The sequence below is a fragment of the Gymnoscopelus microlampas genome, assembly GCF_963454915.1.
Source record: "Gymnoscopelus microlampas genome assembly, chromosome: 10".
Taxonomy (NCBI): domain Eukaryota; kingdom Metazoa; phylum Chordata; class Actinopteri; order Myctophiformes; family Myctophidae; genus Gymnoscopelus; species Gymnoscopelus microlampas.
In genome coordinates, this window is record NC_139947.1 from 21,451,707 (window position 1) to 21,468,317 (window position 16,611).

The 16,611-nt window shown below is 42.1% G+C and overlaps 1 protein-coding gene across 7 annotated transcripts in view; it reads right to left on the bottom strand.

The window, feature by feature from the left end:
• trim33 (tripartite motif containing 33) overlaps window positions 1-16,611 on the bottom strand; it is a gene marked incomplete at its 5' end in the record, with an annotated part of 35,736 nt that overhangs the window by 7,601 nt on the left and 11,524 nt on the right. For 3 of the 7 annotated variants that reach the window (XM_084069229.1, XM_084069224.1, XM_084069226.1), the window contains 8 exons: window positions 804-867; window positions 1,940-2,090; window positions 2,691-2,891; window positions 3,052-3,108; window positions 4,181-4,384; window positions 9,266-9,651; window positions 10,425-10,542; window positions 13,956-14,102. In XM_084069229.1, coding sequence (XP_083925355.1) covers window positions 804-867; window positions 1,940-2,090; window positions 2,691-2,891; window positions 3,052-3,108; window positions 4,181-4,384; window positions 9,266-9,651; window positions 10,425-10,542; window positions 13,956-14,102 — 1,328 coding nt within the window. The remainder of the gene's footprint in view (window positions 1-803; window positions 868-1,939; window positions 2,091-2,690; window positions 2,892-3,051; window positions 3,109-4,180; window positions 4,385-9,265; window positions 9,652-10,424; window positions 10,543-13,955; window positions 14,103-16,611) is intronic. The other 4 variants (XM_084069230.1, XM_084069225.1, XM_084069227.1 and 1 more) reach the window with 3 other exon arrangements.

Below are 16,611 nucleotides of genomic sequence, written 5' to 3' on the forward strand. Positions count from 1 at the left end.
CACCCAGTGATGTCACACAACACATCACTCTCACCACATTGTTCACTACGTCACCGGGTGGCAACCCAGTGATGTCAGAATGTGTCACCGTGTGTCAACCCAGTGACAAATTCTGATGTCAGTGGGTGTGTCACTGTGTGATTGGCAAGTAATGTGGATGTTATACACATGCAACCCTATGACTAATAAATGTGTCAAGTATTACTTTAAGAGTATGAAATACTAGTGACAAAAAAAGGCTCAAAGCTACAGACAAAACTCAGCGTTCACACATTTAAAACATTTACTCTATATTAGATCTCTGTGTGAGTGGAAACAGCCCTTTAGTAACTGCACTGTTGAGAAGCATCACACCTTTTCTGGTGATGCAAGCTTTCAAGTTTTCCTGAAGTGAGCCTCATTTGTTATCAGTGTCCCTCTTAATCATCATTATCGCTAGTTTAATCACTAGACTTGCTCTCCTAATCACAGAGATTTTCATCTGAGCAGATATTTTTCTATGGAAGTTTGAAAGGATGGGTTCCCTAGGAGCAGTTCACACAAACAGCGTGATTGGTCACAGATGTTATAGTGCTATGCCAACAACCTTGAGCTCATCACCACCAACCGTGGAAATGGTCATTGGCTTCTGGGAAACTGGTCCCCTGCTATGCTCCTGCCTCTGCCCACAATAAGGGCAAAACAGTTGAGTGACCTGCCCTTCCTAAGGGACCAGAACAACTTCTGGTTCCCTTGGTGAATCTGTCCAGATTCTTAGCGTTTTATTGACTGTGTTTTGGTCCATGCAAGGGTCTGTTTCTTACCTGCCCCTGCTGCCTGTGCTGGACGTACTAGAAGGACGTGCGGGAGTGTGGGAGTTGGACAGACCTGTGCATGTATAGAGAGAGAGACAGAAAGAGAGAGAAAACGGGTTAAAGTGGAACAGAGATTGGTAGCTGGTGAAGGCCAAAGTCGAACTGTACCGAAGATTAGGGATGTAAACGATTCATCAGAAGACAATTTATTATTGATACAAAAATGTGATGACCAAATCAGTATATTGAAACGTGAAAAGTATTTTAAAAGGAGTAATCTAGTTTTGAGTTTGCTTGATCACCGCACGAATGCAACAGTCATATTACGTACGTTGTATACATTTGAGAAAATCATATCATGAACCCAGTATCATATATCAAATTGTGAGTTGAGAGAATCGTTACATCCCTACTGAAGAAACAGCCAGCTCTCCTTAAAGCCAATTTGACTAATTGTTTGGAGTCAGTTTGCAAAAATGCTTAGAAGTGACTTCTTGCTACACATTCCCTTATTTAACCAAAGAGGGGTCTTAAAAATGGGGGCATAAATAGTACTAATTCTCCAGTCCAAATGTCCAACCAAAAATGTGCGTTTAACAAAAGAGGAGAACGATCAGTTTAATCATTGTATGGGTTAGCTGGAGGCGTTATTATGGATCCCATGCCAGCTCCAGGCAAACCCTGCTGTGATTGACAGTTCTCGTTTTTGCAACTATGCCTAAACCTAACCTTAACCTAACCTCAGTAAAACTATGCCTAAACTTGACCCTAACCTCAGTAAGACTATGCCTAAACCTGACCCTAACCTCAGTAAGACTATGCCTAAACCTGACCCTAACCTCAGTAAGACTATGCCTAAACCTGACCCTAAACTCAGTAAGACTATGCCTAAACTCAGTAAGACTATGCCTAAACCTAACCTTAACCCTAACCTCAGTAAAACTATGCCTGCCAGGGAGCCAATCAGACAGGTAAGGCGGGTCTATATCCTGGAGCGTTGGTGGGATCCATAATCACGCTAGCTGGAGCACCACTGAACAAGGCAGGACAATAATGGATAGAAAACCAGGAAGACAGACAGCTTCATTAGAAGTAAAGATGTGTCTGACAACAATGAAGCATCCTGTCTGAGAAGGCGTTTCTACCTGAGGAGCCTGGAGAGTGTGTGGAGAGTCCAGGAGAGGGAATCATGTCCAGACCTCCCAGACCTCCCAGACCTCCCATCATGGGATGTGCGCTGGCCGCGAGGTAGCGATTAAGGATGTGGCCCAGGTTGCTGGAACCAGCGTCCTCCAACTGGCGGTGCCAAAAGAACACAGCGGTAAGACACACAGACAAAGGATAAGAGAGAAACCAGATTCAAGACTGGATGTTGCAGAGGGAGAGTGTTTTGTCAATTGTATCTATCTGCACACACACCTTCTGGAGCCCTGGGCACAGATTTATTTACTTGTTTTGGTCAGAGGCCATTCATTTTTGGATGCAATTCTGAATGCGTTGTCTAGCCTAGCGGATACCTGCAGAGAGTGATGATTGGTTCTAGACAAATTTAGTCGGACATATCCCATCAGATTTGTTGGTGCTCATTCCAGCTTCTTTAATTCTGTGCTTCAATACATCTACAGATTCCCCCCTAGTGCAAAGTCATGTGTAAAGTTTGTATGCATAACAATTTAACTCACTCAATCTCTCAGCCAATAAAATGGCATTTTAACCATCAACCTGGTTAAAATGCCATTTTGAGCATGTCATCATAGGCATAGGCAAATTATTTATGTTTTATTGTTGTATTAATCATAGCCATTTTCGCTGTGTGGGATGTACCAGAAAGACTTGTGAACAAATTAAAAAGGGAAGGCGCATCCCATGGCAAACGCAGGGCCAGTGGTTAATTACCTGAATGGGTGGGATCTCGGGTAGGCAAGGTAGGTTCTCGGGGTTGGTGACGGACGGGATGAGCTCGATGGGGCCTATGATGGGGCTGGCAGGACCCCGGTGGGCATGGGCACTAGCCATGCTGGCGCTGGTGGGGCTGGTGGGGTTGGCGTTGTGGAGGGACGCCACCGGGAAAGACCCCGCGTGCCCCGGGTTAGAATGCTGAAAACGACAACGCGTAATGAGCCGGGTCACTTGATGGATTGTATGACAATGTATGTGTTGTGAGAAGGGATGCATGCTCATGCATTGACGGTGAGAAGGACGCATGCATGCTGCACAAGACACACAAATGTCAAAGTAGGAAAAAAAGGTGCCAAACCCCTGATTGCAGTAAGAAACGAAACCTTTGGTGGCTCAGCTCTGATTCTATAGACATCTGGACACAAAGAAAGATTGTCCGGATATAGTGCAGGTCGCTCTTACCGTGGCCATGCATGCATAGAATCAATGTTTAGAGACATAGATTTCTCTTAACATGAGCAAATAAAGTAGCTTTCAATGTGTGGATACATGTTAGGCGAGGCTGGGTTAAGGAGGGGAGAAAATGTTGACAGTATCCTGTCAAGAGAGCTCCTGCGAAATCTGATTCGGAGTCAATTACATCGCTTCTGTTGGATTGTTAATATCAAAAGGCCCCGTCGGCAAGGTTACGTCGGTTACGTTAAGTCTTCTAGGGCCAGAAACACCACACTTATATTCCACAGGCACACAACAAACAACACTGGCCACTCAAAAAAAATAATAGCAATTGACCTACTTTTGCTTGAAAACTTTGTTTAGAAGCAGGAAACATTACTTAATTCTCAGTCCAATTAGTTTAATTTATTTTAGTGGGGGGGGGGGGGTCTTCATCACTCAAGCTCAGTATTCAACGATAGCAGTCAAATTTGCTTAGGTTGTCAACTTGATAAACATTGCTGCTGGTGTGAACAATTATTAAAAGGATAAAAAAATGAAGTTGAGCTGTTCAAAAGGATATCATCTAATGACGCCAATTCATTATGAGCATTTCTATGCAGCACCCAACTCTCCCCTGCCTCGCCACGTGTATGAACCACAGCTGAGATAATACAACAGCATTTATGGCAGTTATATCATTTTAAACAATTATTAAAAAGATAAATAAATGAAGTTGAGCTGTTCATTTGGATATCATCTAATGACACCAATTCATTATGAGCATTCTATTACAGCACCCAACTCTCCCCTGCCTCGCCATGTGTATGAACTACAGGTGAGATAATACAACAGCATTTATGGCAGTTATAAAAAATTTGCACTCACATTTGCATTATCGTAAATCATTTGTCATGTTAAATCAAACAGTAGCTGCAGTGAGTACGTTTGCAAGAGAGAAAGACACCATGGGTAAAAAAAAAAGCCTATTTCTTGTTAGTGTGTGCGTTGGGGGGCGTGAGGGGGGTGGGGGGTTCTACGTGTGCACTGACCTGTCTCTGCAGCTGTGGCTGCATCATGCTTGGGTACTGCTGGCCATTGTGGCGCGGCTGAGCTGTGGGCATGCGGCCCGGAGGGGGCAGCCCCGGTAGACGCATGTGATGGGACGAGGGGTACATGTGAGGCCCCCCCGGCGGCCCGCCGTTCATACCCACGGGACCCCTTGGGAGCTGCTGCATGCTGATGAGCCGTGGGGGCTGGGGACGCAGACAAACCACAGTGTTCACTTGCAAATCTTTACACAAATGGGATTCAAATAAGAGAACGAAGTGAGAATGGGACCTTATATAAACATCAAACGCTCTAGTGTTCATTTTTATCTGTGATTGCACCAATACACGTTGCACCAGTACACGTACTACATCCATAGCAGTATTCAGCAGTCTCTTAGCCAACAGTATTTGGGAGTAACAGACATCGCTGGACACATTTTGGATTGTACGACAATTGTTAAATGTTAATGTTTAGTTTTTTTCTTTTTCTATTATTTTAAAGAGTCTAAAATTTGTGAGAGTAGTACTAAAAAGTGTGTTTTGAAGAAAACGCAAAATGGCAGAAAATCTAGTCTGGCACAAATGGCCAGGGCCTGTATAAGAAGTTCTAAGGAATTCAGCAAAAACTATTTCGATTTTGTACAACCTACGGTTCAGGAGTTAAAGGTCAAAACATGACGTAGGATGTTATAGTGCCACCATGAGGCCGATTTAAAAAATGTTTGGCCTACTAGGAGTGTGCATGCAAACTAAGGTTGACAGCAACTTCATGATTTGTGGCATTTTGTGCAAAGCGGACCGCTCCCGCAAACTTCGAAAGCCAATTCTAGGCAACCGGAATGGCATCTGAAAAATCTGACAGATACTTCTTGATCACGTGATCACAGAGATAATATATAACAATTTGTGTGCACTTTATGGTAGGAGTAGTAGCTAACAATGTGTTTTAGAGAAAACACACTGTCAGGTAGAAATGCCCGTGGCCTATATGGGGAGTTGCGTCATGAGCCAAGGAAGAAATCCAGTACGGTTCAAGAGTTATAAGCCAAAACGTGAAGGGCCCTGTTATAGCGTCACCATGAGGCCGATTTGAAAAATATGGGGCAGACGTTCTCATTTGGCCTACTGGGAGTGTGCATGCATTCCGTGCAAAGTTTAACACCGATCGGTCCAACAGTGCTGGAGATTAGCTGCTCAATGACAGACGCATAAAGAGACAGACGGACGGACAAGGGCGAAAACATAGTTTCCAACCTTTGTTTGCATCAAAGGCCTTCCATTTGAATCACATTTCAAAGTTCCCTCAGAAATGGCCTCGGAATTCCATTGTTGTGAAATGAGATGTTTTGCTAGCAGAGTGCAAAGTGAGATGGCCTGAGCAATGTGAATAATACCGATGACAAAGTTCACAGAAAACCCTAATATGGTGAGAAAGGAGTGCTATTGTTTTACTATAAGATATGTTGTCAAGTCTAAGAGACCAGAAGAAGTGGAGCTTGGCTAAGTGTATATATATATATATATCCTGTTTGCACTTAACGCACAGGGGAGACATTAACCACGTTACAACCACCACTTGAGCCCTTGCGTCCCTATTCTGGGCATGTCATAATAGAGGATATTATAATATATAATATAATTTATGATATTTAGTTATATTTAATACAGTCGTGTTTGAAGAAAATGTAATGAATTCTGCAGCGGTACCCAGAAGTAGCATTGGAAAATTACAATATCAGGGAGAAAATCACCACTGAAGCACATCACGCACCATCAAAAACATTCTTCAGATTCCTTAGATTTTGTGACATGCTATCAGTGTGATAACTGAGAACTGACAACGCTACTCTAATACAGAAAGGAAAAAAAAACAATGCAACACAGACGTGATGCAGCTTTTGAGCGCTGGTGGTGCTGGGTCGCGGCCGTATGTGTAATGGGACATGTAGTCGTTCATTTCTAAGCCTGAAATTTGTAATTGATTTGTAGGTGGACTTTTATTTTCTTACTCTTCGGATTAATTGTTTTTTTTTTCACCATAAGTTGATGCTTCGTAACCACATGAGTAAAATGCCTGGACTATGTTTTTATTTTGCCAGGATTGTTGAAATGTGCAGGAAGAGATGTGTGTGCCCGCAGGCAGCCTGTTCAATCTGAAGCCAAGTGACTGCAGCCATCACAGTAGAGACTGCTGGCACAATTTTGCACCAGAGGGAAATCATTCTCATGTTTGCAGCACAATAATAAAGCTGAAATTGAGAGGTCGAAACCACCTTTTAACATATTCTTACATTGGGGTTTCTTTTATATTCTGCATTGTTGAGCTGACTATGTTAAAAAGGCATTCTTAGCGACTCCTGAGGCTGCTTTACTTTGGAATGATGAGTCTTTTGAAATGGTTCAGTCAGGTTAAGTCAACACATTACCCGTGTTCCACTGTAACAGAACAACGTGTTCCCTGATCTACAAAGCATTTTGACTGTGATTGTAGATAAATCAAGGGGTGCAACAGTTAATCAAACTAATCGATTTAATTGATTATAAAAAATAAATAGCAGATCTACAATTATCACGCACTCTACGACTGTGATCTTCAAATTTGCAGCCACACTTTCAAACATATTTGCTGATCCTTTAGCAGCCTATATAAAGGCCTCTATTACTTAACTCATTGACTGCCAGAGTTAAAACATTGCTGCCCTTGCCAGCGATTCCGAGCGTTTTCACTAACCTTCATCGAATATCTTTCTTCACAAAGATCCACCCACAGATCGCTTTAAAAAGACGTAGCCGCGTCTTGTAGAATAGGAGAAAAGAAATTGTGCCGCTGCGATAATCCATTCAATAGTTGTGGGCAGTTATATGTGGCTTGTTTTTGCCAAAAAGCAACAGAAAGCAGTAAATCCTTTAATATTGGATCGGACGGGGGCTGTCTGTTGTGATCACATTATTTACGGGTATACTGTTCTCCAGAAGTCATAGGATCACTCATAGGTTGTCGAACAGCGCCCTCTAGTGTAAACCATTGAAAAGACACACACTCGTCAACGGCAGTGTGGACCTCGGGCCAACTGACGAGTGTACTCGTCAGTGTCAGTCAATGAGTTTAAAACTAACTAGGGCAAATCCAGTAGAGTCGACGACGAATACTGATGTAATGAAACATTAAAAATACTTTTAAAGAGCAGGCCTATCAATACGGTGTAGTAGCTAAATAGTACGATTATCTGTACTTTATCTGTACACATTGGCTCAATAAAAAGACAGGGATGATAGATGTACAGTATATGAACGAATTGTCGTATCATTGCAGTGCGAGTAACTAATGGTGTATTGTTAACCACTTAAAGGACAACTTTAGTTTTTTACAATCAAGGCTTATATTTTAGATTGTAATTAAAGTAAATAAAAGATGTGCGTATTTTTTTTTTCATTTACTGCTTTCTATAGTTTTAGCAATTTTTGCGATATTTTTTTACAGTGGGCGGGGGCATTCTGTCCGGTGGCTAAATATGCCTTTTTTACACAATAAAAAAGGTCCTGTGGTCTTTGATGGCCAGATGTGAGTAATTCGTGGCTAGAAGAGCTACTGTAAATAATAATAAAGAAAACGCTGGGTTATTGTGTAAAAAAAGACATATTTAGCCACCGGACAGAATGCCCCCGCCCACTGTAAAAAATATCACGAAAATTGCTAAAACTATAGAAAGCAGTACATTTTTAAATTTTAACACTCATCTTTTATTTACTTTAATTACAATCTAAAATATAAACCTTGGTTGTAAAAAACTAAAGTTGTCCTTTAAGCCCGTCATTGTCATAGAACGAAAATAGCCACTCTAAAAACTCACAACACGTCTCACCGTGACACGTTGTGAGCTAGTAGATCTGCTACAAGCGCATGTACATAAAGTAGTGAGTAACAGTTGATCCTCTATTGCAGGGGTTCCCAACCACCGGTCCGGACTGGACATGTACCACCGGTATGCGAGAAGGCGGCCGGGAATTCCAAGTTTGTGGATTGTATCACATGCGCAGGCAACGTCGAGTCTATAACCTTGCGTCACCAGGATTTTACAAACAACGGAGAAAAGTTGAGTCTGTCACATGCCCAAGGATTCGTCAGTGATGTCACATTACTGACGAATCCTTGGTATCTTTATAACCAACTTCGAACATAAATGGCGTACTGTGTCCGTGCTACTTCCGTGTTGCATAGCAGTGACATCACTGTCAAATCCTTGGTCTTTATCGTAGCCTTTCAACGTGTGTTGATCAGAGGCGTCACTACAAGCTGTATTTTGTCACGCTCGCGGTAGTGAAACACTAAACGGGATTATCATTTCATGTCAACATTCAAGTACAACTATCAGAAGATGTAACCCAGGTAAAGTAATGCGTCACTCGCCAAGTTTAACTAAAGTTTTCCACCTGCAAGACATAATGATTTTTTAATCATCCTAGCCTTGTTAATATATCGCCATTTAGGTCAATGATATAACATTATGTAGTGATATGATAACATAAATGGCAGCCAGTCATTCACTGCCAGTCAAGTGTCTTCTGTGTTTTGGTACAAATGATTAGCGACCCCCCCGAACCATGCCGGTCCGCGAACATTTTATGAACCGTCAGCCTGTCCGTGGTAACAGAAAGGTTGGGAACCCCTGCTCTATTGTATGCAAGGCTCTTTAATTAAGTACAATCCAGAGTCAGGAACTCACAAAAAAGGAGCTACCTGGAAATGCTTTAATGTACACTAGTAAAGCTATCCAGATGGCGACCAGGGCTTATGGAAAACCCTGCATCTGGTCAACAACATGTGGCAGTGCAATGTTGCAATCATTGCAACGGAAAGGAATGTTTATTACTGAAACAAGATGTTACAGGGTGAGGGTTCATTTGGCCGATGCAATAAATCAGGCTTAAGAGGTAAATAATATGTGAAGGAAAGTTTGTGTTGAAAGACAAAGGGTGATATTTCAGAACCTGTTTATTTGTCATCGCCACAGCCAGGTTAGTGTGCTGGTTTTTGGAATTCCACTGATACAACTGCTAGGACGTGGCGACTGCTGTCCTGCTCACCTGCTGCTGTACCATCTGAGGAGCGGCCTGTCGGGGGTGCTGTTGAGACATCTGGGAGGCGATGCGCATCTGTTGCTGGATCTGCTGTTGGTGCTGCTGCTGCTGTTGGTGTTGTTGTTGTTGTTGTTGTTGTTGCTGCTGCTGCTGCTGCTGCTGCTGTTGGTGCTGCTGTTGCTGCTGCTGCTGCTGCTGTTGTTGGTGCTGGTGGTGCTGTTGTTTCTGCTGGGCGTAGGCAGCCTGCTGCATGTGCTGCAGCCGCAGCTGGGCCAGGTTGATCTGTGGAGGATGTTTGCCCGGGTGCACCTGGCCCGGCGAGATGGGGGGGCCCGCCATCATGTTGGGCGGATGTGCCGGCTGAGGGGGTTTCTCGATCACCAGGTTGCCTACAGTTGGGAGGAGATGAGGGAAGTGGGGTGGTAAATATCAGCTCCTCCGAGGCTGGCTGCCATTTCTTTTTCTCTCATCTTTAGAACACTAAAGGACCACACAGACCGGCGGCATTGTTTCCGTGCGATTAATTCAAACCCAACAGAAAAAAATTCGGGATACCAATTTTATCTAATCAGGACAAAGATAATTTATCAGCTTACATTTTAGTTCCAGTTCCAATTTTATCTGCAATTGTTTTTGTTTCATCTCTTTCAATTTCACTTGTATCAGGTTCTTCTCTCCTGCTTGCGTAAAATTGGTATCCCGACCTGAACATTTATTATCTGTTTATTAAAAAGCTGCAGAGGAGGTGGAGAGATGGAGACCCCCCTGTTACGAACAAACACTCTAGCAATGATTACTATCGGTATATACAGTAGAGCTATTTAACACTTATTTTAACAAATAAATACAACTTACACCTTTAATTTAATTCATTCCCGTGCTATGTTTATGTGCTTCTGATTTGTCTCCAGCCGTTTTATTGTTGGCTGCAATATAAATTACGATATTATTAGAACAATGATTTGCTATGCAAGCAGAGTTTATATTAATGTATGATTTAAACCCATGAGTAGGATGATTAGTCTCATAAATAAAATAATAGAAAATATTGTATTAAATCATTAATTATATTCAAATTAGAGCCTGGAACTCTGGTTAATTTGAGTGTGATTCATAAAACATTATGGAAATATTTTTGTGTTGAGTAATAATGAGCACCTCTCACCTAAATTCACCACATTCTTGGCCCAAAAGGTGGGATCGCAAAAGAAGCGTACGGCTCCATTGGCCTGAGGAGCCGACTCCATCCTGGCCTTCAGAACATGACGGAGCTGGAACAGGATCTACATGCACAAACACACACACACACACACACAGTTTACAAATCCCAATGATATGTCAGCAACACATCAGTCACAATCATGCATGAACAATGGCCTCTGGCGCCCACCACACCAATAAACGCACATATGAGACCTGGCAATATATCGTCACAGTCGGGCATTGCTTTTCAGGAAAAAATAACCTGTGTTCCAATGGATCCACTGTAGTTGTTATTTAGTCACAAGCTTGTTAATACTTTTCATTGGTTCAATATATTTATAATACCCACAGACATCCTTAACCACTCAACCTGGCACCCTGATTTTGGGCATGTCATTATAAGCAAACATTTAAAAACTTGTCACATGGTGTTGTGATTGCATAGCGACGCGTTGTGAGCTTGTATATCGACAACCTTTGCTAATTTTGCACAACACTGTCATCATACGACAAAACATAAGGCATTAACTTGTGACAAAACATAAGATGAAATACGGTAGGTAGATACAAGGTTTCTGCCTGACAACAATGACAACAATAACAACAATAATATAATAATATAGCAGCTATTTGTTAACATCATGTATATCACACCGTTCATCGCGGTCAAGCACATTTCCTCCATCTTGGCACTTATAAAACAGTGAGTGTCCAGCACTCGCACATGGGACTGATTAAGCACGCTCAACTGCTGGTTCTAATCAACAGTTTAATCCAGAATCAAGATGGGTCTCTTGTTTGAGCTTAAGCGTGAAGACCCACATGCTTTGCATGCACACGGAGCACCTGGGATTGTGCAAGAGACAGATCAGAGGCGATTTATACTTGGTTGCGCGCCATGTCGTGCACCGGAAGCTAACAACGCGTTGCAAGTATAAATCCGACATTAATATCTCAAACAGTTGAATGCCTAGCGAACCCTTTTTCTACCCCTTGTTTTTCAGTAGCGGGGGGCGGGGGGCGGGGAGCGGGGGGCGCCCTAGTCCCTACGTCACATCCTAGACGGATAGCTCCGCCCACACTGGGCGAGCGTCAGTGCAGCGGAAGTCGATGCGCAGACGGCTTTGTTGTTGAAGCCCGACTGACGCACGCTCATGAGAAACAGCAGAAATGAAATCTGGCGAAAACAGTTGCGTGCATTAAACTTTAAAGGAAACATGCAGTCTAAATATATAATAAATATCCATTTGCCTAATTCACCACTACTTTTGCGTTTGAAACTTAGTATTTCTCTAAATATTACACTTTCACGACAGCCTAAGTATAAACTGTTATATTAGATGAGTGAAACAGCTGTCTCACCACTACTTTTGCGACTGTGTCTCAACGTGGTTTTACTGGTTAAATTAAAAATAAAATTTGCGTTTGAAACTTAGAATTTCTCTAAATATTACACTTTCACGACAGCCTAAGTATAAACTGTTATATTAGATGAGTGAAACAGCTGTCGATACAGTCAATATAAGTAAATCAATATATGATGATAGCCTTATGAGTAACTTTTTTATAATTTCGGGACATTTTGTTATTTTGCACAACACCTTTGTACAACGAAGTATAAAATAGGGTTGATTAGAATTTCTCTAAATATTACACTTTCACGACAGCCTAAGTATAAACTGTTATATTAGATGAGTGAAACAGCTGTCGATACAGTCAATATAAGTAAATCATTATATGATGATAGCCTTATGAGTAACTTATGAGGCACCGCATTCTTTAAAAAAAAATGTTGATCATCTTGATGATGATGGACCAATTCATAGAACCGCATTCTTTAAAAAAGAATGTTTATAGATTTTTTTCTATCAAATACATTGATTAAACACTTTAATCAACCCTATTTTATACTTCGTTGTACAAAGGTGTTGTGCAAAATAACAAAATGTCCCGAAATTATAAAAAAGTTACTCATAAGGCTATCATCATATAATGATTTACTTATATTGACTGTATCGACAGCTGTTTCACTCATCTAATATAACAGTTTATACTTAGGCTGTCGTGAAAGTGTAATATTTAGAGAAATTCTAAGTTTCAAACGCAAATTTTATTTTTAATTTAACCAGTAAAACCACGTTGAGACACAGTCGCAAAAGTAGTGGTGAGACAGCTGTTTCACTCATCTAATATAACAGTTTATACTTAGGCTGTCGTGAAAGTGTAATATTTAGAGAAATACTAAGTTTCAAACGCAAAAGTAGTGGTGAATTAGGCAAATGGATATTTATTATATATTTAGACTGCATGTTTCCTTTAAAGTTTAATGCACGCAACTGTTTTCGCCAGATTTCATTTCTGCTGTTTCTCATGAGCGTGCGTCAGTCGGGCTTCAACAACAAAGCCGTCTGCGCATCGACTTCCGCTGCACTGACAGCGCTCGCCCAGTGTGGGCGGAGCTATCCGTCTAGGATGTGACGTAGGGACTAGGGCGCCCCCCGCTCCCCGCCCCCCGCTACTGAAAAACAAGGGGTAGAAAAAGGGTTCGCGAATGCCTAGGGCTTAGCCTTAGACCAGCTCCCATTTGATCTCTCCTGGCTCCTTCCGAAATGTCAATGCCCTTTTAATTGGAAACCATCCTCTGTGTAGACTGACTCAGAGTGTGGCTGTGGGAATGGTGAATGTGGTTTCGCATTCAGTAGCATCATTGGAGTGCTCTCTATGCCTTCTTTAGGTATCCAAGTGTTCTCGTCTGCAGGTGTTCTGCCCTCTTTGTGCCGTATGTGTGGTATTAGTGTGTCATGGCTCGTATGGTTGGCTATGTTGTACTTATACATTACATGGAACAAACTATAGATGGTGCTGATGGATTGTGACTTTTTATAATTGACCTGCATAGTGGGTTTTCCCCATTCATTATTTTTTCTTTTTTTTCTGTCGCTTTTGTTTGTATGTTAACACATTGAGTGCCATAAACGGTCCGGACCGTTTTTGAGAATCCATGTGCCATGTGCCATAAACGGTCCGGACCGTTTTTGGCCCATTTTTTTTTTATACGTGGGGCGCTCTAACGAAACTTTGGGATCAGCCAAGGAGTCTCTGAAAAGGAGAGCCGGATGTCGATCCATGTCAAAAATGCTTCCGCTCGGCCGCTCCAATGTTAACTCCTTGACTAAAAGCTTAATATCTCCATTTATTTTTAAAGTGGTGGAAGTGAGCCGTTTTCGATCGGCGATCACTCTGCAATGGAGGATCGCGTTAGAAATATTATTGTTCCAGGCGTTAGTCGGGACCCTCCGCCGTCTCGCACGCACGCTTTGTTTACATGCACTTCCGCGTCGGGGCTTCTACAGCACGAAACATATCAACGTAAATGGATGGAAGATATGCTGGCACTGAACGTACCCTATTTTAATAAACCTCTGGCACACAATGTGTTAAGATGCTTCTAAAAATCAATAAAGAAAATACATTTTTAAAAGGTGATGCATACCAGTCTCTTGCTGTAGAGCAGTGCCGTGCTACTACCGGCGGTGATGGCCCATTGGCAGAAGTTGAGGACATGGTTGATCTGGTGGGCCAAATGGGCAGTGTCCTTGTGCTGGGTCACAAGCCTCACGCTGCGCTCTTTGGTCACACTCTGTAAAAGAGAAGCACACAGAGGCAAGGTTTTGATTTTGGCTAACTGGACTGATGACCTAAGGACAAACTAGCTCGCCTATTATGCAAACATGTTCCCATTTAGTCGCATGGAAATATAAATGTGCCATCTGTTGTTCTGTTGTACAAACACTCTCTGAGCAGGCACCCCCAGAAATCTGTGAACGCAGAATTTCTCGTGAAAAAAAGTTTGAGGTGCCATGGAACTGGGGGTTCGTGCAGAATAGTGATGAAAAGTACCGTGCGCTTGTCGTGGTTGGGAACCAGTTTTCACTGAGGATTGGAACCAGTTCCAACGTTGCAAGAACCGACCGTATTGAAATACATTTGAGTTAACGGTTCCTGCTAACGATTGCCAGATTTTTCCTTATTTTGCATCTGTTTCGTGTGCAAGTGACTGAGGTTGTGACGTCACCTGCGTTGAGTGAGCGTAGAGCGGAGCAGTATGTGAAACACACGCTGATCTCACAGAAGAAGTGTCAAGAGAGCATGGCTAACAGATGAAAGAAATGAAAAGTGTGGTTGTACTTCAGAAAGCAGGGCAAAGGCCGTACCAAGTGCATGAAATGCAACACTATGATAACATGCAAAGGTGGTAGCACGTCTAACATAATTAAACATCTCCTGCTGGTACACCAAGTCAAAATGACTGTGCCAGCAATACAGGAGCTAGCAGCTGCAGCTGATACAATTACTATAACATTAGTTCATTTTCTGTATAAACTACCAACTATAGAGCTTGAAATGTCCATTTCTGTAGGCCTACATGTACTTTGTTACAACTGCTACTGCTGTTTGTTGTATTCCTAATTCATGACTGCTAGAGACGCCTTTCTGACTTCATGCGGACAGTCATGACTCAGGAAAAGCGGGAAATGCATTATGAGTAACATTAACTACTACAGCTATAAATTATCAGTCAAAATCAGACTGGAATTAGGAATAAAATAAAGAGCAGTTGTAAGTAACTAAGTAGAGAAGTACTAATTGACGTTTAAAAAAAAACATTTTTGGTTTGTCTTGCCCAATGTTGTGCAACTTCCTAAACTTCAGTCTAACAGTTATAGTTTTCTATTTATAGAAAGTAAGCAGTCCGCAGGCATCATCAACCCCATCAGAGTGGATGTTTTCAGTTGCTGGAGTCACTGTTAGCCAGGAGGGGTTTAGGATCCTTCCAGAAAAAGCAGATATGCATTTTCTTACAAAATAACTGCCTCATGGTGTCGCTATAACAGGCCGCTTCAGGGGTCATAGCCTAAAACATGTATATTGTACACAGTGTACAATATTCAAAAATATTCCACACTGTGTAGAATATTTTTTAATATTGCTTGCGATTGGCTTCCAAAGTTTGCGTGAGCCAGAGCCTCTTTTGCCCATAGGGACTGCCACAAACACAAACATTTGCTCCGTCTGTCATACAAACTATTTTCCCCGCAGCTGTCTCGTGTTCTGGCTTCTGAACTCCATGACCGACAACCTTGCCTAGCGGGGATCTGTGCATCAAGGAACGCACTTTTCTAGCTATACCTGTTACATCACGGTTAATACTGCAAATGTACTGTTCATTACAGCACATGTATAGAAGTCAATACTGTCAATATACTTACAATATACAGCCACTGCACTTTGACTGCATTTATATAATATCTGTTAACTCAGTCATACACCATGAGAAAGAGCGGACCTCCCGCAAAATTCACCGACAGAAAAAGGTTAATGAATCAGACTATTAACATGGGAAGTTGCGTAAATTCCTTTACGAATCGGGCCCATTGTGTGTATCCTTGCACTGTTTACACCAAATTACCGTGGTACATAGAAATACTGTACATATGAACAGAGCAACAACCTTTAATTACATTTGAATGAATTGCCGCTATTTGTCGCAAAGACTACCAAGTGAATGCAAAACATTGAACAGCTGTCAACTGTTTCAAAAGTTTATCCAAAGCTAACTTTCCTATGTTAACAATTTCTGAAAGAAAATGCACAATTCTTATAGTTTCGCAAGATAATCTTGTCGTCTCTTCATAAATGAGTGCCACCGGGCGTGCACTGAACTGTGGAACTAACCTCTACTCAATTTTTTTTTTACTCTCATCATGATAAAACGGAAAACTCTCCAATGCATTCTAATGGGGAGTTCCAATTCCATTGTGTTTTAATTGAGATATAACTCACTCCAGGCCATGGTATCTTGTCATTATATCACACTTAACACATCGGGTGCCAGTCGCGTAGATCTACGCCAAACGATTTAAAGCCGCAGTGTGCCAGTCGCGTAGATCTACGCGACTCGCATTTCCCATGTTAAATCGAAAAAGCGCACATTCCGGATTTTTTTTCGACCCATTTCCCGTTCCGGGGCCGACCGGAAACGAAATAAAACTGGTTCCGGTTTTTTCGCTCGCATCCGTTTCCTGTCTGGGCGTCAGCTTAGAATCGATTTATCTCCCTTGTGGGTTTCCTCACCGCATCGTCCTGTC